Raw genomic sequence first — 20892 nt, forward strand, 5'->3', positions numbered from 1 at the left:
CTGGCTCCTTTAGGGAGTATGGAAGAATCCATATACCTTTCATGAAAGTTTATTGGAAGGGTCCATCTCAGGGGTGCTGGCCAGAATCTCATAAAGGGAGATCTGAGGTCTTGAAATTGCATCATGGTCTTTATTAGGTGTCCTCAAACTTTTTAAACAGAGGGCCAATTCACTGTCCCTTAGACCGTTGGAGGGCCAGACTATAGTTTAAAAAAAAAACTATGAACCAATTCCTATGCACACTGCACATATCTTATTTTGAAGTAAAAAAACAAAATGGGAACAAATACAATCACACTGCCTCATGTGGCCCACGGACCACAGTTTGAGGACCCCTGGTCTTTATGGATTGAAGTAAGTGGTGATTCGCTCAAAATCAACTTAAGAAGTTTACGTGGCAGCACCTGGGCATGGAGACTGCCCTGCTAGCCAGCTGCAAGATTGGGTTGCGGAGAACCAATGCTTTCTCTTTTGACCTCATTCTAGGTAACAACGGGGGCCTGCTTGTTTCTTACTAATGAATTTTTAGTAACTTGCCTGGAGATGTTTGGCCTTGGGACACACATACATCACTCCAGGGAGGTTTCACTTCACATTTTTGGACCTCAGTAGATAAGTCTCAAGTCTTAAGACTATTTAGCCTGGAGAAAAGACTTAATTACCCACAGTTTCTTCCCTGCCTGCCCTCGCATATACTTAGAAAACTGCTCGGCTCAACTTCTAGTCTCTGGTGCTATGGAAGGTAAGTAGCTCCAGCCCCAAATTGGATCATGAATTATCTTGGCTGCCCCACTGAAGCAGAAGGGGACTTTGATACCAGTTGTATGTATCTCATGGACTGTTCTCAGCCAATGCCACATTCATGGCCAAACTCACGTTCCTACAGGCCCCTCCCACCCTGCCACAGAGCTTGTTCCTGCCATGCAAAGCTAGGTCTGTCCATCTTTAGCTCTAGATCATTTCGTTCATCATTTGACAGTGATTGTAATATGGAGCTTCTTGGGTGCAGGAACTGTGTTCAATTCGTGTCTGTTTCTTTAGCACATAGCATAGGGCTAGCTCATTGCAGGTACCCAGTACATGCTGTTGAAGTGTGTGGCTCATCACTCCTGGATATGTTTTATTTTAAGTTCTGTATTTCTATTCACTGATGTTCCCCACCTCCTCTTTACAGGAATTCTAGAACATTAGTTATTAAGGACAGAGACACAGTGGGAAGGACGTTTATGTGCTGGGGACCTTCCCCCTGGACCCTGGGATCATATACACACCAGGCCCTTTTACAAGGTTAATCCTGAAGATGACTTGTGTTAAGAATACCTACTTCTCCTGCCTGGGCCCAGGTCTAGAAATACAAAAGGTATCCCTTCTAGTTCCCTTGACAACATTACGGAAAAGTTAGGGGGCTTGTCTATGAACCCCAGGTAAGTCCAGCTGTGGCCAGATGTTACCAACCTTAGCCTAAGGCATCTGAGTTATGAGAACTCATATTTCCTTGCTTGTCTATTTTCTTGTTTGGGATTTGTTTTGTTCTGTTTTCCCCTTAGTTTCTTATAAAAGCACCTTTTGAGATGTTCTGATCTTCTTCCAGCCACATAAAGGGGAAAGAGCTCTGACCACCATGGCTCTAGAAGGCCCTTGGTGCCAGGGCAGCAGCGCCCCAGAACCTGGGGCACAGGTGAGCAGCACAGGGACCTGTGCTGAGGGGTTGGGCAACCAGAGGAGTCGATTGCTTTTTGTCTTCATACATGGAGAAGAGACAGAACTGAAAGATGAGTTGCTACTCCCCCAAAATCAAAACTCCCTCTCCCCACTGCTGAAATCATGCTAGATCAGGGCCTCCTGTCTCCTCCTCATCTTCATCATTTTTGAGCCCTTTTTTTGGCTGGTTCTGTCAGTGGCAAGGGTCAGAAATATTTCCTCTCTATAGATTTCTTGGGAAGTGTCTAACCCAATGATGTCATTGGAAAGGAAGCCAGGCCAGCCCAGGTCAGGATGTGCACAGCCTTTGCCATTTCCAGACTCAGATCTGCCTCTGTTTTGCTGTCTGGTGAATCACCGGCATCTGTCCCATCTACACCTGCTAATTGCTACCTCATCAGCCTCCGTGCCACTCCCTGTTCTGGAGGTCTGCCTCCTCTTCCCAGCCTTTGAGCTTTGCCCCATCTTTCTTTTGTTAATCTTGGCTGTGATGGGCCAGTCACCGAGATTTCTCAGTGACAGATTTATACAGAGGAGGCTCTGGTGCTGGTTCCTGCTGATTGGCTGGCAGACCTTGGGCAAGCTCCCTGGCCTTGGAGCCCCCACCTCTCCTTCTGTAAAATGGAGATAGAATGCCAGCCTCACCCACTTCTCAGGGTTGTCATGAGGAGCAGATGGGCTGTAACTTGCAGAGCACCGCATGGGTGCAGATGAGTACCCCCTGCAGCTGCCCTGTCCTCCTGTTCCTCCTGCTTACTAAGTGACGGGGCTCCCAAGGTTCTGCTTGCTTTCTTATTAACATTGGAGCAAGGGCTGTCTTGTTTGACCTGTCCCTGTAGAGCCCAACTCCTCCCACTAAGCACTGATACTGTGTGTCAGATGGCTGACTTCACATCTCAGTCTGGGTTTTTCCCCTTGTGTCCCAAATGCAGATGTTTAAACTAAAGGTCAGTATCTTTCCCTCTGCCAGCTGTCCTTCAAGACCTGCTCTCATCCCTTTTCTAGGACATTGTCATAGGTCTCTCCTTCATGCCCCTCCTACCTCTGCCTGCCAGCCTGGATCAGGGTCTGGTGAGTCACAAGGTGGTGACAATCCAACAACATTCCCCTTAGAGCTCTTCCTTTATGCTTCAAACAGTTCAGCTGGTGGTAGTTACGTTCTCACTTAAAAACCCTCAAGAGCTCCCTCCACCTGCTAAACAAAGTCCCAATTTCTTAGGCCTTTACAGCCTTTCCCGAGCGCCCCCAGCTAACTAGCTTGGCCTGCTCTCCACCTCTTCTCTTTTCTGTGTATCCTACAATCCATTCCTTGGGCCACACCTTGCTTTGCCTTGCCTCCATTTCCCCCACTGGGGTGTCTGTTAAAATCTTACCCTCCTTTCAGCACTAGTTCACGTGCTGCCTCCCCACCCCCCAATGAAGCCTCTGTGATCTTTTTTTTTTTTTTTTAATTTATTTTTTATTTTTTTGTAGAGACAGAGTCTCACTGTACCGCCCTTGGTAGAGTGCCGTGGCGTCACACAGCTCACAGCAACCTCTAAGTCTTGGGCTTACGCGATTCTCTTGCCTCAGCTTCCCGAGCAGCTGGGACTACAGGCGCCCGCCACAACGCCCGGCTATTTTTTTTTTTTGGTTGCAGTTTGGCCGGGGCTGGGTTTGAACCCGCCACCCTCGGTATATGGGGCCGGCGCCCTACTCACTGAGCCACAGGCGCCGCCCGCCTCTGTGATCTTTCACGCAGCAGGGCTGAACATAAGGAAGAGCGTGTCGTGCCGACTGAATGGCCCCACGTACACGCGTTCAGGTAGGGGTGGTGGCCTTCCTTCTCCCTAGTTTGAGACCAGGTGTTTCACCTCATTTGGCTTCACAAACTCCAACTTGAAAAGGTGTTTGTATACAGTTGTTCAGGAAATATGTGTCTCCTTGACTAATAAATACCCTTAGAGTGGCACCAAAGTGCTACAGAAACTCAAAGAGTTGAGAATTCACCCCAAGCAAAAGTGGTTTGGAAAGGCTGGCCAGGGGGTTAAGATTTGATTTGCCTTATAGCAGTGGTTCTCAACCTTCCTAATGCCGCAGCCCTTTAATACAGTTCCTGTGCATCGTGACTCACAGTTGAGAACTGCTGCCTTAGAGGATGGATGCTTCTCTGGTGGTAACCAAGAGGTGGGGAAGGGGCATCCTCAGCAAGAGGATAGGAAGGCACAAAGTTGGGGCAAAGAAAGTCCAGTGAGTGTTCTGGAAATGTGGGCAGAATTAGCCTCTTAGAAGTATTAACAAAAATAGCTAGTAATTTTGAGTGTTACACTTTACTTGAATTATCTCATTTACTCTGCACAACAGCTATATGAGGTGCCTGCAGCTGAGGAAACCAAGATACAGAGAAGCAGCTGTGACTTGTTTAAGCAAATGCATCTGTTAAGTGAGGAGCCAGGACACAAACCCAGGCGCCTGGAGCCTGCGCTTCTAGCCCCTGTGCTGTGTTGCTGCTGTGCTCGGCAAGGTGCCCGAGAAGCAGACGGTCCAGCTTCCTTCCTGTGCAGAAATCTCAGACTGTCTCATTTCTGGGAGAATAAAACATCTAGACCCTAGCAGGCATACAATTAAGAGTTGTGTAAGAAAGAAGGATTGAAAAATGAGATAGGGACCATATGCATGTTGAGTATAGAGTTGGATTTTAGCCTATATTCAATGGAATTGAAAGGTTTTGTGCAGAGAAGTGATGTAATGAAAGAGGAGGATGTGTAAGATTAATCGTGTGGTGAATGTGCATTGACACAGGGGAGATCAATTAGACAGAAAAAAGAACTTTAAAGCAGACAAATATTACTGGAACAGGCAGCTGAATCAGTCTGGGAAATGAGCAGAATGGCTTTTAGAGGATTCCAGCGCTTCTAGTAAGTTCTTTATCAGGTTTTTTCTCCTGCACTTTTTGTAGCATTCTAAAATGGACTGGAAACAAAATCAATGCCTTAGCCTTTATTATGTGCCTGCTGTATACTGGGCATTGTGCTAGGTACTTAAAATAGTTGGAAAGACATGTTCAGATGCTTCTAAGGGATGGAGAGGCCAGAGGCACAGGCGCTGTCATCACCAGGAAGATTAGGTAGGAGATAAGGAGCATGTCAGTTACTGAGCACGGGTCTCCTGCTGACACCTCTGCCATGGGTCATGTCATTCAGTTCTCTTAAGAGCTCTGCGATAGTCCCATCACCACGTCTCTCAAACAAGGAAACTCAATGAAAGGGAGTGACTTGCCCAAGGTCACATGACTCACAGGTGGACACAGTCTTCTGCATCAAGTTTATTGTTCACTGAAACCCCTATTTTCATTTTCTCTTACTATGTTTCCTTATGTACTGCTCAGTAAAATTCAGCTGGATTTCTTCTGCAACTTCTACTGGCTTTTTTGAACTTCCTTTCCTCTCATGTCTATGCCACCCTGCTTTGTGAAACAGCCTTCCCATGTCTGTGAAAACAGATTCAATGTCCTCTTTCCTAGTTCCCAGTCCAGCCCTGGAGAGGAAGATACCTGCTCCAGGAAATGAGGAGTCTTAGGGCGTTCTTTGTTCTTAGTATTTAGCCAAGTCATCAGTGGCACAGCCACTGACCTTCTCCTTCCCCAGTCAGGGGCAGTGGATATGGGGACTCCTGGAGCCAGAACCTGTTTAACAGAAACAAAACCTGTCCCAACAGGCATTGCTCACACCAAAGAACATCTTTTACTGAGTGCCCACAGGTGTCCTTTACACCAAAGGAACGTCTTGTTTGAAGGCCGGTATGAGTTGTTCACAGTTAAAAGGTTAAAATTCTGAGGTGAGGTGTGATGGTCACCACCAAGAGGAAAGCTGGGTCTGGAGAAGAGGAGAGTTTGGCAGATGTCATGGACCTTGTTCCTCATGCTCTCAAGGAGATCATACGGTCTCCTTGGTCTTGCGGGAGCTGAAAGGTTTGAGGACATCACGAATGGAGCCTGGGCAGACAGACTCCAGGCAGGCCGAGCGGTAACCAGGGAGGTGTCCAAGGCTGTCTTGCAGAGCCCAAGTGGTGTACAACAGCCGCTTATTTCCATAATTTAGGAGAAAAGTACAACCTCAGTTGATGTGAGCAGACAAAAAGGTATAATGTGTCAGTGTGTTTTGGGGTGGCAGTGTCCCCTCACTAAGACTGGTTTGAACTTGATAGTAAGGCCAGGTTTCTAATTTTCAATTTATTTATTTATTTTTTAGATAGTCTCACTTTGTCACCCTCAGTAGAGTGCCATAGCATCAGTCTAGCTCACAGCAACCTCAAACTCCTGGGCTTAAGCAATCCTCCTGCTTCAGCCTCCCAAGTAGCTGAGACTACAGGCGCCTGCCACAATGCCTGGCTATTTTTTAGAAACAGGGTCTTAATCTTGCTCAGGCTGGTCTTGAACTCATGAGTTAAAACACCTGCCTCGGTGTTTCAGATTGCTAGGATTACAGTTATGAGCCACTGTGCCCGGCCTCAGGCCAGGTTTCTTCTTCAACCCTCAGAACTCTGTTTCTGCTCTAAGATGGTTCCTCCTGTGGACAGGTGTGTGGAACACAGTGTGGGGCCAGCTGTCACCCTTCTCCAGAGCTCTCAGCCATGAATCTCAGGCAGCTCAGCTGCCTTGTTTTTCCAGCAGCCGGGTGTGCCTCAGTCTGCAAGGCTTTGTCCTGTAGGTCTTTCTAGTGGGACAGCTGGACAGAAAGCACATGGCCAAGATGGGAGTGTCTGTTCTCTTCTTCCCAGGTGCTGGCCGGGATGAACATCTACCCCTCTGAATTTGAAAACATCAAGGAGGAGTACAACGTGCGTGGCTACCCCACCATCTGCTACTTTGAGTAAGCCCCGCCACTCTCCCAAAGCTGTTTCCCTGCCTGGGGCTTTTGCATCCCCAGCTGAGCCACGTTGCTTCTTCACGTTCCACAGGAAAGGCCGGTTCTTATTCCAGTATGACAACTACGGGTCCACAGCCGAGGACATTGTGGAGTGGCTGAAGAAGTAAGTCTGGCACTGGCCTCAGGGGGTATGTGCCCAAAGGGAGGGGCATCTGCCAGGTGACAGGGGCCCCCTCAGTCGGGGCTCTGGCTGGGCGCTGGGGAGGAGAAAGAAGGGAGAGAAACTGGCCAGGCTGCCCACACAGCCGTTTCTGGGTTGTGGTGGGGACCTGAGTTTAGGTTGCAGGGGTGAGGGTACTGGATATGACTTTGGGCTGATGAGTGGACCCTGACTGGTTATGCCAGATGGGGAATCTGTCTCTCCTACCGCCTGTCTCTACAGCCTGGAGCTGAGGAGGGGGCGTACCTGTCAGCTGTCAGCACACCTGTCAGTCCAATGGCTTTCTGAACTCTTCCCCAGTATTGATCCTATGCACGGAGATGTTTCTCACCCAGCGTGTTATGTTGGGGAGAGGTTCCACTGCGGGTCTTTTTGAAAATGGAACTGTCAGTTGACCACTTTCTTCAAACACAACACTGTGCTAGGGGCTACAGAGCTACTAAGAAATACACTGATGCCTTAGATTGGCAGAGCACTGCACTAATCACCCCCCCACAGACCCTGCTTCATAGCAACCTGTGGTCCCCATTTTATAACGTGATTAGATCCCATAACATCAAACCCCACCACCTTTCAGGACTCCCCCATCACCTGGAGTCCCCACCTGGCACCTGCCTCTTTGTCCTGCCTGACCATATCACTGTTTCCACCTGTCTAAACCTTACCCACACTGTCAGGACAGACTGGCAGGGTCCACTTCTGTAAGCCTCCCCAGGCCTCCCAGCTGAGCCCGCACCCTCCTCACTCTGCCCTGTGTAGGTAGTGAGTTTAGAACTCACCAGCCCCTCCTGGTTTGTGGTTGTTTGTGCATAGGTCTTGGGATAACAACAGCTAGCCATTTGGGGGATCTACTTTGTGGCTGACACTGTTCTAAGCACTTTCTGTAAATTCCTATTTAACCCTCAGAGCACTGTGAGGAAGTTTTCACTGTTCTCCTTATTTTATGGACCAGGTCACTGAAGCACAGTGAGGAGGGTCATGCAACTGAGGCCCAGTAGCAGGGCCTGGGGCAGGTCCCTGCCGACCCCACCCCCAGCACCTGCTGCCAGCTCAGTGGATATTTACTGACTCATTACCTTAGGGACACAATGCTCAAGCCCCAGGGTTAAAGATAATGAGGTCGAAGTATATATTTCAGAATGATCGAGAAGGGTGAATTTTGTACCAAAACCCCCAAATCTAAGCAAACTGTTATATTTCTAAAGGCTGTAAATCTCAGTCTTCTGTTCCACTGACTCCCAGGGGCACAAGTGCTAGCACCATGTTTGCATCCCTCTTCTGTTTCTTGGAAGCATCTTCATGTCTCTTGCTTCGACTACCTTGTTTCCAGGCTGCTCCCCACTATCATGTGTACATTGCCTTAACCTAGGCCTGTGCTCTTCTGTTCTCCTTTTTCATTTAATAATGAGAATGTCATTTCCTCCAGCCAGACACATCTCACTCTGCTTTGGGAGAAGGTCTCAACAAATAGCAATCTCATTTGTCACCAAAGCATAAAATCTGTGTTTTCCCCTCCCCTTCTCTAGCCTTCTCTGGTTTCAAAACACCGTCATATTCTTTTGGAAGGATAAGATTTTTTTTTTTCAGTGTTTAGAATTGCCTGCTAACCCTAGACAAAGGGAGCTTATCAATGGGCTGTTGTCTCCCAATGTGGGAGGGTCTGGAGCCTGCCGCCCTGCCTTCCCACACCTCTCCTCTTGGTACCCCTCCACCACAGTTTCCCGACAGATGCTGCTCTGATCAGCCTGCACCCCGTGTCTGCCCCTAGATTCCTGTCCTGATCTGGTGCCCCCCCTGCATTCTACCTCCATCCCCCTCTGTCCACCTCTACTGGTGGGAAGGAGCCTTTGATACAGCCTGTGGTTCAACTATAGTCTCCAAGGTGAGAAGGGCAGTGGGTACCTGCCAGGCAGGAAAGGGAGAGATCTGGGTCTCCCCACAGTCCCCTCCTAGCTACCCACAAACACTCTGTGTCTGGCTGCACAGGGCAGGGTTGGGGGCTGCTCCTCCCAATTTGGGCAGGGACAGGGAGGTGACCTCCTGAAGGACAATTGGCAGTGTTGCTCTGCTACAACTAGCTTAATTGTTTAAAATCTTTTCTGAGGGCGGTGCCTGTGGCTCAAGGAGTAGGGCGCCGGTCCTATATGCCGGAGGTCGCGTGTTCAAACCTAGCCCTGGCCAAAAACCACCAAAAAAAAAAAAAAAATCTTTTCTGATTTTAGAGATATTCAAATAAGATACGTTTATCGTAGAAAAATTTAAATGTGTAGTTAAACAAAAAGTAAAGCCTCCTCCCCCATCCCTGTTACCCATATTGTGATATTTTGCTAAGTTTCCTTCCAGATTTTCCCCCTGTGTATATCCAGCTCTGTGTGTGGTTTTTCCCTGTCCCATATGTGTTAAGCCTTTACCAACTTTCCCCAGAATCCTGGTGGGTGGTGGTGACCCACCACACTTTCCTGCTTCCCTGGGCTTCTGTGCTAGCCCTTATTGCCTCAGGGCTCTGTGCAGCCAAGTGGAGAAGACTGAGGGTGAATCCAGCCTGGCTGGTTCTCCAGGTGATTCTAAAACCAGGAGAAGAGAAGAGCCTAGATCCTGCCATTCCAGCAAGCGGCTCTGGTCGCTGGGCTGGGGAAGGGCTAAGCAGGTGAGATGGGCAGGAGGTCAGTCCCTGTTGTCCAAGCGTGGGAGGGTTTGAAGTAGACAGTTGCTCGAGACAGGTGTGCCCAACATGACTGAGTTTCCGGTCCACCCCTCTCTACTCTCATGTTGGTGATTGGACGGGGCAGGCAAGTAGACTGGGTAAGCCACTGTCGGTTCTGGCCCAGCCACCCATTTCTGCCCAGGCAGTCTTGTACTAACCAGAAGCGGGTCGAATTTACCAGCAGCTAGTTTTCTAGGCTCATAACGCTTAGACTTGCATCTCCTCATCTATGGCACATGCACCTCCCTCAGGATGGGTTTTGTGTGACCCTCCCAGTCCTAGAGAGCCTAGGACAGCTGCTCTCTCCTGACCACAGATCACATGGAAATGGATCGGCCACAGCAGTTCTCCATTAAACATTTGCATTTTCTTAGTCCTGTTTGATTCATTTTGAGGTTGCCTGTTGATATTCAAATGATTTTTTTTTTTGAGACAGAGCCTCAAGCTGTCGCCTGGGTAGAGTGCTATGGCATCACAGCTCACAGCAACCTCCAACTCCTGGGCTCAAGCGATTCTCTTGCCTCTAACTCCCAAGTAGCTGGGACTATACAGGCGCCTGCCACAACACCTGGCTGTTTATTTATTTTTTTGGTTGCAGCCATCATTGTTGTTTGGCAGGCCCAGGCTGGATTCAAACCCGCCAGCTTAGGTACATGTGGCTAGCGCCTGAGCCACTTGAGCCACAGGTGCAGAGCCTCAAATGATTCTTATGATATAAGTTATGAATGATATCTCAAAACATTTGGTAATACTTCGAAACTTACAAAGTATCTAACATCCTTTATCTGCCCAGATGAAGCTGAGAGGTGGATAAAAGAGAGAGCTACAAACACACTGTCTTAATGGCTATTTGAAGTCAAGTTTGATTGCCTGAGCTCCAGAGTAGGGAAGTGGAAGAAATAGGATCCAGACTTTGACTCCCAGTTCAGCTCTTTCCCTCTCCCCTGCTGAAGATAAAAATTTTCTTTCTTACACATAGCATTGAGATGAAATTCCCTTCTCTGGAATTTCCCCTTGCTAGTGTTGGTTCTTCCCTTCAGGGCCATAGAGAATCTTCATTTCCCTTCTCGATACCGTCTGGAACACTTAAAGTTAGTGCTGTGTTCTCCAACGTCCTCTCTCCACATTAAACACCTCCAGTTCTTATAACCATTTTTCTCTCATTCAATCATTTATTCAGCAAGCATTTATTGCAGCGGTTCTCAATCTGTGGGTCACGACCCCTTTTTAACAATGAAAATACATAGCAGCATTAGGAAAGTTGAGAACCACTGATTTATTGGGTGTTTGCTGTGTGCTAGGTGCAAGAGGCAAAGAGATGAGAGAGAGCTTCAAGGAATCAGCATCTGGGGAGGCAGACAGTAAAGAGTGTAACTTAGTGTTTGGGGCTCAGACTTCTATTCAGTCCTTCTCTCTGTGCTATGGCCATCCTTGGTGCCCAGCCCTGCAGTCCTCTCCTGTCTCCAGAGTGGGAGGGAGTGGCCCCCAGGATCTGAGGGTCCCACTGCTCCAGTGTTCAGCTGAAGCACCTGTTTGGAGCCTCAGGCGGTGGCCCTGCCTCCAGGAGCGGTGCCCGGGTCTTTGAGAGGCTTCGTCTTTGCACTTGAGCCTGGTTCTTGAGCCCCTGCCCTGCTCTCCCTGCCCAGCACCTTGAGCTTTCTGCCTTCTGTTTTGCCAAGTCAGTTTTCTAGCTTCTAAAATTGTGCTGACATCTTTTTCTCCCTTCTGCTTTGTCCCCATTGTTCATTTTGCTCCTGTGGGTTCATACTTTAAAAAAAAAAAAAAATCCTCCATATTGTTATTTTAGCAGTTTTAGGATGTATTCTCCTCTGTGTTTAACTGGAAGTTTTTCAGGCTTTTTCATCAGCTTGTACTCCTGCTAAGCCACAGCTTTTCCACTGTGTTTATGTTCTTGCCTGGTTTTTTAATTTTCATTTTTGAATCAATTACATTTCCATAATTTAAAAAAGTTTTTAAGTGCTTAAAGAGTAGATATTGAAAACTCTTGCCTCTCCATATACCCTCCTTCCTCTTTTTCCTCCCATTCCCAAGAGATTACAACATTGACTACTTTCTTGTGTATTCGTAAAGTGTTTCTTTGTGCAGATAAAGCACATGTGAATAAGTATATTTTATTTCCCCCTTTTTAATGTAAAAGCTAATGGTCCCAGACTGTCCCATCTGTCTCTGGTGGTGTGTCTGTGTCGTTATTCTTCACAGCCCGGCAGGGGTGGACCGAGCCCTAGCCTTCCCGCCACCGATGAACACTGGGTTGCTCCCACTCTTCACTATGACAAGTAGTCTGCAGTGGAAACTTCTGAGTTCACATAATTTGTACATGTGCAGGCATGTTGTAAAGATGAATTCCCTGAAGTGGAATTGGTGGTGTTTTGAGGGCTTAGTGGTTTAAGCCCAAGTTTAGGAACCTGGATTTTGTGGTGTTTGTCTATGACCATCATCTGTCTGGTGACTCAGTCCCATGCTGTGTTGGCCACCAGTCCCATCTGGTGTTGGGTATGTCTGGGTAGAGAGCGACTTGCCCTCTCTCTACCACTTTCCATTTCTTGGGATGCTGACTTGCCCCACTGTGGCTGCCAGTGGGGCAAGTCAGCAGTGCTAGAATGGGCACTTGGGGAAGGCTGAGATGACGTCAAAACCCAGGCTTCTGTGGGGACTGGAAGATTGGGGAGTGTAGGGTGGCTGATTCCATTGTGTTGGCCACATTCCTGTCTCTGATGAATTCTCCAGCCCTGGCTGCTGGAACTTTAATTTTTTTCTCCTTTAGGCTCTCAGAGGCAGGAAACAATGGTTGTCTTTGCACATTTGTCATTCTCAAGGGTTTCTTCAAAGAGGCAATTAAGGTGCTCTGGCAAAGGTACTTGTGGCAGGAAAGCACCAGGGAGTTTGTGTCTCTGCAGGATTGTCCTGAACTTGGGAGCAAGGAAGGGCACCTGTAAGCCTCCCCTCTTCTTAACAGCTGGTGACATAGATAACAGCTCCAGTCACACTCTGGAAAACAGGCCCCGGAGAGGTTAGGCAGTGGCCTAAGGTTTTGCAGCTGATGACTGGCAGAGTTGATTTGGCCTCGAGAGAACTGGATTAGTTGGTTCTTGGCCTCTGGGAAGGCTTAGTGACAAAGGGTGTGCTGTCCTAATTAGGACAGGCTGGTCAGTAAATGCCTGTGCACCCCCACGTAGTAGCTCCTTCTTGCCTGGCCCAGATCTGGTCCTCCTCAGACACTTGGCCTCTCCCTGGCCTCTGTCCCCTCCCTGCTATTATCCCCACCCCTCCTTTACTGCCCTCTGGGCAATTGTGAACACAACCTCGAGTTTTTCCAAAGGTCACTTTTCCCTGTTGCTATTTATTCTTGCCAGTCTGCTCAAAGTTTGAAGCAGCTTGAGAAAGCTAACAAGCTTCCAAATTCCTGGGAGCAAGTGAGATTTCTTGAGCTACCTAGAGAGCTATAGCTAAAAGACGCTATTTGTAAGAGGATATCAGCTAAGTGCTTCTCTGGGGCTTTGTGGGGAAGGTAGAGGTGGGCAGGGAAGTGCCACTCACCGCACAAGAGCTCCCCAGGGGCAATTTCTGACTTAGTAAAGGCCATACCCCTGGAGTGGGCCATACGGAGCCAGTGGGGGCTTTGTGTCCGGGGGCTGGATCTTGGAAGGGCTGCTCAGGCCCGGGGCCTGCTCTGAGCTTTGCCTGTTTTTGGTCTTCCAGTCCACAGCCGCCACAGCCCCAGGTCCCTGAGACTCCCTGGGCAGATGAGGGCGGCTCCGTATATCACCTGACCGATGAAGACTTTGACCAGTTTGTGAAGGAACACTCCTCTGTCCTCGTCATGTTCCACGCCCCATGTGAGTGGAACTTTACTCTTCCGCCTCCCCCTACCCGCTCTCAGAGTAGGACGTGTGCCCTGCTTTGGATGTGAGTCCAGCGGGCACTTACTTGTTAGGTGCCAGGAGCCCTGCTAAGCCAGGGGATACAGTGGTGACAGGTCAGGTCCCTGTTCTCACGGTGCACATGGCCCACCCAGTGTCACTGTGGGAACAGTCCTCATCAGGCTGCCTGTGTCCCTTAGCCAGAGATCAGTGAGACTTTGCCACCTGTGGGTCTGAGCAGCTTTCTCCAAGTCAGCATGAGTTGGAGGAATTAGCAGTATTGCCCTTCATCATATGGGGGTGGGTGGGGGGACCTGCACTCGCCCAGTAGGTGAGTGGGCATGGAGAGGCCAGGCGGGAGCCTCCGCTCTCCCCATGTTCTAGAATGCCATCTTTCAGCTTCACTTGATTTCCGTCTCAGCCACAGTGAATTAAAGAAGTAAATGCCATAAAACGTACTTATAATAATGGCTAGAAGATCTATAGGGCAGGACTCTTCTCAGCTGGAATCCTCCCCACACCCAAGGAGAATGGAAATTGATGCTTGTTGGTTTCCCAGAGGGAGAAGTCTATTTCTGAGAAGAAGCAAGGGCCTCCTGAAAACCAGGGGACAGCAGCCCCCAGGGCACAGAGCTGGTAGGTTTGGCCCTGGGAGGGGCTCTAGCCACATGATGGGCCTTTCCAGCACGGCCTGGGGCAGGTGTACCTGTGTGGGGTGCTCTTCTTTGTAGCCTCCTTCCAGTTCTTTGGCCCACTAATGGTAGGGAAAAGACTGTGGAGGAGATTAAAAAAGCAAGAAGTAAGTGCTTCATGGATCAGTCCCATAATCGCACTGTCACTGTGTTTCAGGACAGTCCATAGAAGCGTATTCTGTGGCGAGACTACATTATTGATCCTCTTAATCACAAGGACCCTTGTGCCAACAGTTGCGTCACTCTATGGTGATGACACAGTGGCTTCCTGAAGGGTCACCTTTCGTTTTCACAGTGCCACAAAGCAAATGTGAATAGCCCCGTTTTACAGATGAGGAGACTCGCGCAGAGAACTGACACAGACTGTCCACTGCTCTGTGAGTCCCAGGCTGCTTCAGACTTCAAGAGCCTCATGGTGCAGAAGGAGTGGGTCGAGGCCTGACCCCTGTTCTCCTGCCCATCTCCCCTTCCCTGACAACGTCTGTGGCTTTGCTTAGTCTGGGAATTATTCCTAAGTGTACATTCACTTCCGATTTCCCTAACTCTTTCTTTCTTACAAGTGCTAACTCTTAAGCAGATCAAAAAGAAAAGTATTTCCTATGCCCCTTCTTCTTCTGAGTTTCTAGGAAAGAGACAAAAAAGCCCTAAAAACTAAGTCTCAAAGACCTTCCAGTCTTGTGTGATGCTCTGATTCAGGACCATGACTTATAGGGCCTTAGGAATGCATCACCCCCAGGTCTCCTAGGGCTTTGATGAGGGTGTCCCCAAGATTAGAGGTACCCAAGAAACTGCCTACTGTTAGTCTAGCCAGGCATCACTGCAATGGTCTCCTGAGCTGAAACATACTCTCTTGGCCAGCTGCTGATGGAAGCAGGTCTCATAGGAAGTTGTTATGTTGAATCTAGAGCTGAAGTGACCCTACTGGTTTCCCTGAAGGAAGGCAGATAGTGGCTGGCTGTTTTCACTTCCCCTTTGGGAAGCTCCCGTGTATTCTCCCCTGTGTGTCTGTGCTTCCCGTCTGAGTCAAGATAGCCCACCAGATAGATCCCTGGCGACTCAAGGCTCTGCATGTGTGGGTTTATTTCTGTTGGGCTGGTAGAGTGAGAAAGGTTAGGGCAAAAGCGTGCAGTTAACTTCCTGGACAAATTGCCTGTTAACACTCCCGTCAAATGGCAGTGGCTCTGCATTAAATAATTTCCTTTCCTTCTTCTTCCAGGAGCCTCTTCTTTAGCCTGGGAAGGGATAGAATGCACGTGGTTTAAAGGGAATTCAGAGGTCAGGACGCTGAGCAGAGAGCTCCTAGCCTCCTGGCTTTGCACTTCACATCAGAGTGCCGCAGAAAGCCCCCGATGATCTGGAAACCGCTCTTGCAGTATTTGAGAGAAACCCGGAGGAAAGAAAGGATAATTGTCAGGATGCCAGGGACTAGCAGTTCCGTCCCAGGTTTCCCAAGTGCAGAACAGGTAACTTCTGGAAATCACAGTATTACAGGGGTTAGTCCCAGACCAAATAAGGAGTAGTTTGGAAACACCATTTTGGAGACTTAGAAAAACAAGTTGGGTCTCCCAACGTAGGGTACCATAGAATCTATTCAGGATTGCTGGATGTGCCTGGTTTGTTTCTTAGAATAGGATTACTAGCTTGATGAATTAGCATGTCTTTTCTTTTATCAAGACATTTGACAAAGTGAGTTGCTGTTTTCCTGACTGTGACAGGGAGAGACAGATGGATGAAGCCACCTGGGAAAGCATCCTTCCCCTGAGTGCATTGTGACTGTGGATCTGGCCTATGCCTGTCTAGAGGGCGTGTACTTGTTTTTAATTAGCAACTTTGTTGCAGCTATTAAAAAAAAAAAAAAGCATACTTTCACATTTGCCAGGGTTGGGATTGGAAAAAGAATAGCCAATTAAAATATCAAACAATTGCCTGGAGATTTTAAAGCATCCCCAATAGACCGAAATAGTGGGGTCCAAATTGAAAGGCTGAATTTATTTTTATGAGTCTATTATGAAAGTAATGTGTGTGCATTTTGTAAAGGGAAGATGTTTTTAGAAGAAAGCCAAAACGATTCCCGATCCTGACTCCCAGGGAGAGCCGTGTTCTTTCCTTGCAGTGTTATTCCTGTGTGTGTCGTGAGTGCTCAGTCCGTGGCAATTTTTTTCCTGGTCCCGTGTTGAAAGGCCAGGAAGGCAAAGGGTCTTCAGGTTCCCTCTTGACCCACACATGGCTCGGGTGGGTGCTCCCTGCCACCTGTAGGTTCCAGGGGCAAGTCACTTGCTTCTCTGCCTGAAACTCTCACGTTCCACCTGTGGAGCCACACTCCTGGGTTCCTGGCAGGAAGCACACAGCCCCTCCCCCGGTGGTGGTGCATTACCCACCAGCAGGAGGTGGACTCCCCGCCTCCCGCAGACCCCTGCTCTTGCCCTCTTACCCAGCATTCTTGCTGCTCTCTTCCCACCTCAGCCTCTCATCACCTCATTGTCTTCCTCCCCTCTGTCTCCCGGTGGGAGTCATTAGGAGCCTCCCTACAGATTCTTCAGGCTTCCACATCTGGTGCCTGAGTCACCCCTGAATGAATAAGCATAGGCCACCCGCTGTTGTAGGCCCTCTGCCTAGGTCAACTCCAGCCTTTTCCCGGGCCTCTGAGATTTACAACCCAGTCTGCCCCAAGGCCCTGTCTTCTAGGAGCTGGGCTAGGCCTCCTGGGGAGGACACGCTGAGCAAAGGGGGCTGAGAGGGGCGTGCGGCGCTGTGCGTGGCAGAGCCTGGCCCTGCAGCCTAGAGCAGCCCCTCCGTTGCTGCGTGCTTCCCTTTGTCAGCGGGCTTTGGGCCTGTCCTCCCTCTGGCCCTCGACATGGGGCCTTGTGTGCAGCACTGGGCCCAGTATTCAGGTGTCCACAAAGGCCATGTCAGTAGGACACTGGCGGCTGCTACCCCATGGTGCCTTTCCTTTCTCTCTGCAGCATTCTGTGTGAGAAAATGAGATTGTCTGTTGTCGTCTTCTCTCATCTTGTTTGGCTTGTGTCCCTCTCCATGAAATCAGGCCTGTGTTTGGCAGGGAAGGGACACAGAGCCATGTGCAGGGGATCCCACGGAGGGGTGTCCCTGAGGAAGCAGTGCACCCCTGTTCTTCCTCTCTCCAGTCCTGTGGGGGGGTTTGGGGAGCCTCGCCCCTGTTGCCCCCTTTCCTTGGCCGCTGGCCCAAGACAACATTTGCTGTTTCGCAGCTCCACGGCGGCAGGTGTGTGCTCGCAGCGCGGCACCCGGCCTTCCAGGAGCCGGGCTGTCTCTGGCAGCAGGTCCCTGTCAGACTCCAGATTTTCTGCCATCTTTTTTTTTTTTTTTAAGCTTTTAACTTTATTTTTGTCTTACTCTCAAAATGATATATGAGCTTTGTAGAAAATCTAAAAGGTATGGAGAAAAATAAATGATCTTGGAAAAAAACTACCTAAAATCCCATTATCCAGAGGCAACCTCTGTTCACTTTGTGGCATCATTCCTACTAGTCTGTCTTTTATTTTTTAACTTTTTTTTTTTCAGAGACAGAGTCTTACTTTGTCACCCTCGGTAGAGTACCATGGCATTACAGCTCACAGCAACCTCCAGCTCTTGGGCTTAGGTGATTCTCTTACCTCAGCCTCCTGAGTAGCTGGGACTACAGGTGCCCACCACAACACCCAGCTATTTTTTTGTTGCAATTTGGCCGGGGCTGGGTTCAAACCCACCACCCTCGGTATATGGAGCCAGCGCCCTACTCACTGAGCCACAGGCGCTGCCCTTAACTTCTATTTTTAAACTAACATAAAGTCTAATGACCCTTTTTCCATCCCATGTATAGATTTGTGTGACTGTCATGCCCCAAAACACATTCATGCCATCACTTTTATTTTTTAACTGCACAAATAATTTAAGAATAACATTAACAGCATTCTTGCTATTAGCCATGCAACATTCTAGGGATCAATAAGAATATGGTGCAAAGAGTGAAAATCCCCTGCTTCGTCCCCTTCCCTCTTCCCAGGGCTGACCACTCTAAAGTTGACGTATCCTCCTTTCTTCTCCCATGTTTCTACCTAAATTAACAAGATTTTTTGTTTTTTATGTTTAAAAAAAAAAAAAGATAAGATCATTCCCTGCCTATTTTTCCTGTGATTTTCTTTTTCCTTTACCAATAGATCTTGACAATGTTCTTATGTAAATGTAAAACATCAGCAAATAAATCTACCTCCCTATTTTTAACCACTGAGTAGTTTTTTATAATTCAGATACAGTATACATTTTAAACCATTCTGCTATTGAGAGACATTTGTAGTTCTTCACTATTCAGACAATACAATGAACACTTGTAAATATGTATAATTGGGGAAATCTCTAAATATTTACAATTAATTCCTAACAGTGGAGTTGCTTGGCCGTGGGGATAAGTATGCTTGATAGATGCTGCCAAATTGCCCTCCACAAAGAATTAACCATTTGAAGCACCACATAGCAGAGCCTCTGTCCTTGCAGGCATGGATACTATCAGCCATTCGTATTTCTGCTAAGCAGGGCAAAGAACAACCTTCTACAGCTCTCTAACCTCTAGGGAGCCTGAGCATCCTTTCATGTGATAAAATCCTTTTCATATTTCTCCCATGGACCACTTATTTATATGCTTTGCCCATTTTTCTGCTGAGTGGTTTGGCTTTTTCTTCTTGACCTGTAACTCTATAGGCTAAGTTCAGTGTTCCTATAAGGAAGTTCAATGTTCTCTGTCTTGGTCTGTTGCCTGCTCTAACTGTGTTTACGGTGCCTTTCACTGTCCACAGCTTTACTTTTTTTTTGCTGCCAGATAATCACTATCATATTTGCTGAGTACTTACTTCAATCAGGCATTGTTCTAAGCACCTTCCATATATAATCTTCACAACAAATCCTGTGAATTTGATATCGTTACTCCCATTTTATAGGTAAGAAAAGGGAGGCACCAAAAGGGCAAAAAAATCGTCAAAGTTGGCTCAGCGCCTGTGGCTCAAGCAGCTAAGGCGCCAGCCACATACACCTGAGCTGGCAGGTTTGAATCCAGCCTGGGCCCGCCAAACAGCAATGATGGCTGCACCAAAAAATAGCCAGGCGTTGTGGCGGGCACCTGTAGTCCCAGCTACTTGGGAGGCAGAGGCAGGAGAATCACTTGAGCCCAGGAGCTGGAGGTTGCTGTGAGCTGTGATGCCACGGCACTCTACCCAGGGCAACAGCTTGATGCTCTGTCTCAAAAAAAAAAAAAAAAAAACATTGTCAAAGTTCACATAGCCAAAAAAGTAAATCCAGGGTTAAAATTCAGGCAGTCTTAGAGGCCATGGCCTAAATACTGAGCCATTCTCTAAGTCTGCCTTCTCCTATCCTGACCTCTGGGATTCCTGAGTTGCTTAGGAAATCAACCCCTAGGATATAAAAATATTATATATATGCCCTAACATTTTGTTGTAATATATATTTTTTATTTCTTTCTTTACTGTATCTCGGTTTTTTCACTTGTTGTACGAGGTGGGTAGAGGGATTTAATTTTATTTCTTTAAGTCTTTTTTTCCTGCACATCTTTTTTTCTTTATATTTTTCCTTTAATATTATCTTATAAATACTTTCATATGTTATTAAAAATGCTTTTTTTGTGCATGCTTTTTGTGGTCACATAATATTCCATTGTATAATGGCACCATAAATACCTAACCACCATCATAATATTGAAGGTCTAAGTTGTTTACTGTATTTCCCTTTATAAATCATGCTGCAGAGAACATTTTCATGCATAAATATTTGTCCACATGTCAGATTATTTCCTTTGGATAGAAGCCTGGAAGTACAAATTTAAAAGCTTGTTATCCACATTTTGCACTAACATAAAAAAAAACAAACTCTCCTGGTGCAAGAAGGGGGCTGTGTGATGAATAGAGAATCTGTCAGTGAGTGAGTCTACCCCAAGGTGCCTGTGACCATCAGCGGGTTCACTTTAGGGCGTGTACAGTTGGAAACCTTGAAAGAGCCCTGAGTCTCTGGGGGCCCTTCACAGGGTGAAAATGTCAGTATCTTTGCTAGCATTCCTAGGCAACCCACCTTCTCATCTACAGTCTTGGGTACTATCCCAGTACCCTGACTACTAGGGAGCTTTACAGATTAATCTAGTTTCCTGGAAGATTCTTTTTCCGGCATCCAGGAAAGCCCCATGGCCGGTTGGTAATAAAATCATAAGTGTAATTGAATTTAATGAAATCCAAAGGAATCTGAGGGCTTGGGGTTGACAGGAGGCCAACATTCCCAAGCCAGAAAAGAGCGTGGCTAAGGAGTTGATGTGCAGACCTCTACGCCAGATCACAAAAGTAAGAGTAAGTGCACTTAGACAGTAAAAACCCAACAAGGAAGTTTGGCCATAAAACTTAATGGCCTATCAAATCACGATCAGGACACTAAACGCAGTGGGCCAGAGTCTTGCCCCCCACTCATCACCCTCCCCCTCTAGTATCCCGTTGCCCACACAGCCAGGGACATTCTGAAGGCCAGGCCCGGGAGGCTGGAGCTCCGTCATGGCCAGCTCCCAGGCACGTGTCAGAAAAGGAGGCATTTGCTCAACTAGACCTTTCTCCTCTTCTGGGCCTGGCCTGGCTCCTTGTCATAAACTCCGTTTGCAGAAGTTTATTGCTTGGCCTCAGTGTCTTGTTCAGAGAGACAGAGGGAATTGATGCTAGAATTGAAAACCTTAATGATACGAAGAGAACTCTATGTATATGAGAAACTTCAGAACATCTTTATATGCTGAAGATTTCTGCAGACATTTTCCAGACCCAGGAAGGTGTAAGGTAAACAGATACATGGT

General features: G+C 47.8%; 1 protein-coding gene across 2 annotated transcripts in view; it reads left to right on the forward strand.

Annotated features, from left to right (window-relative positions):
- PDIA5 (protein disulfide isomerase family A member 5) overlaps positions 1-20892 on the forward strand; it is a 91099-nt gene that overhangs the window by 49317 nt on the left and 20890 nt on the right. For both annotated transcript variants that reach the window (XR_008374861.1, XM_053564429.1), the window contains exons 9-11: positions 6460-6551; positions 6640-6711; positions 13193-13329. Coding sequence is in view for 1 of the 2 variants with exons in the window: in XM_053564429.1 (XP_053420404.1) it covers positions 6460-6551; positions 6640-6711; positions 13193-13329 (301 nt within the window). In the remaining variant the exon portion in view is untranslated. The remainder of the gene's footprint in view (positions 1-6459; positions 6552-6639; positions 6712-13192; positions 13330-20892) is intronic.

This window comes from Nycticebus coucang, chromosome 16 (assembly GCF_027406575.1).
Source record: "Nycticebus coucang isolate mNycCou1 chromosome 16, mNycCou1.pri, whole genome shotgun sequence".
NCBI lineage: Eukaryota > Metazoa > Chordata > Mammalia > Primates > Lorisidae > Nycticebus > Nycticebus coucang.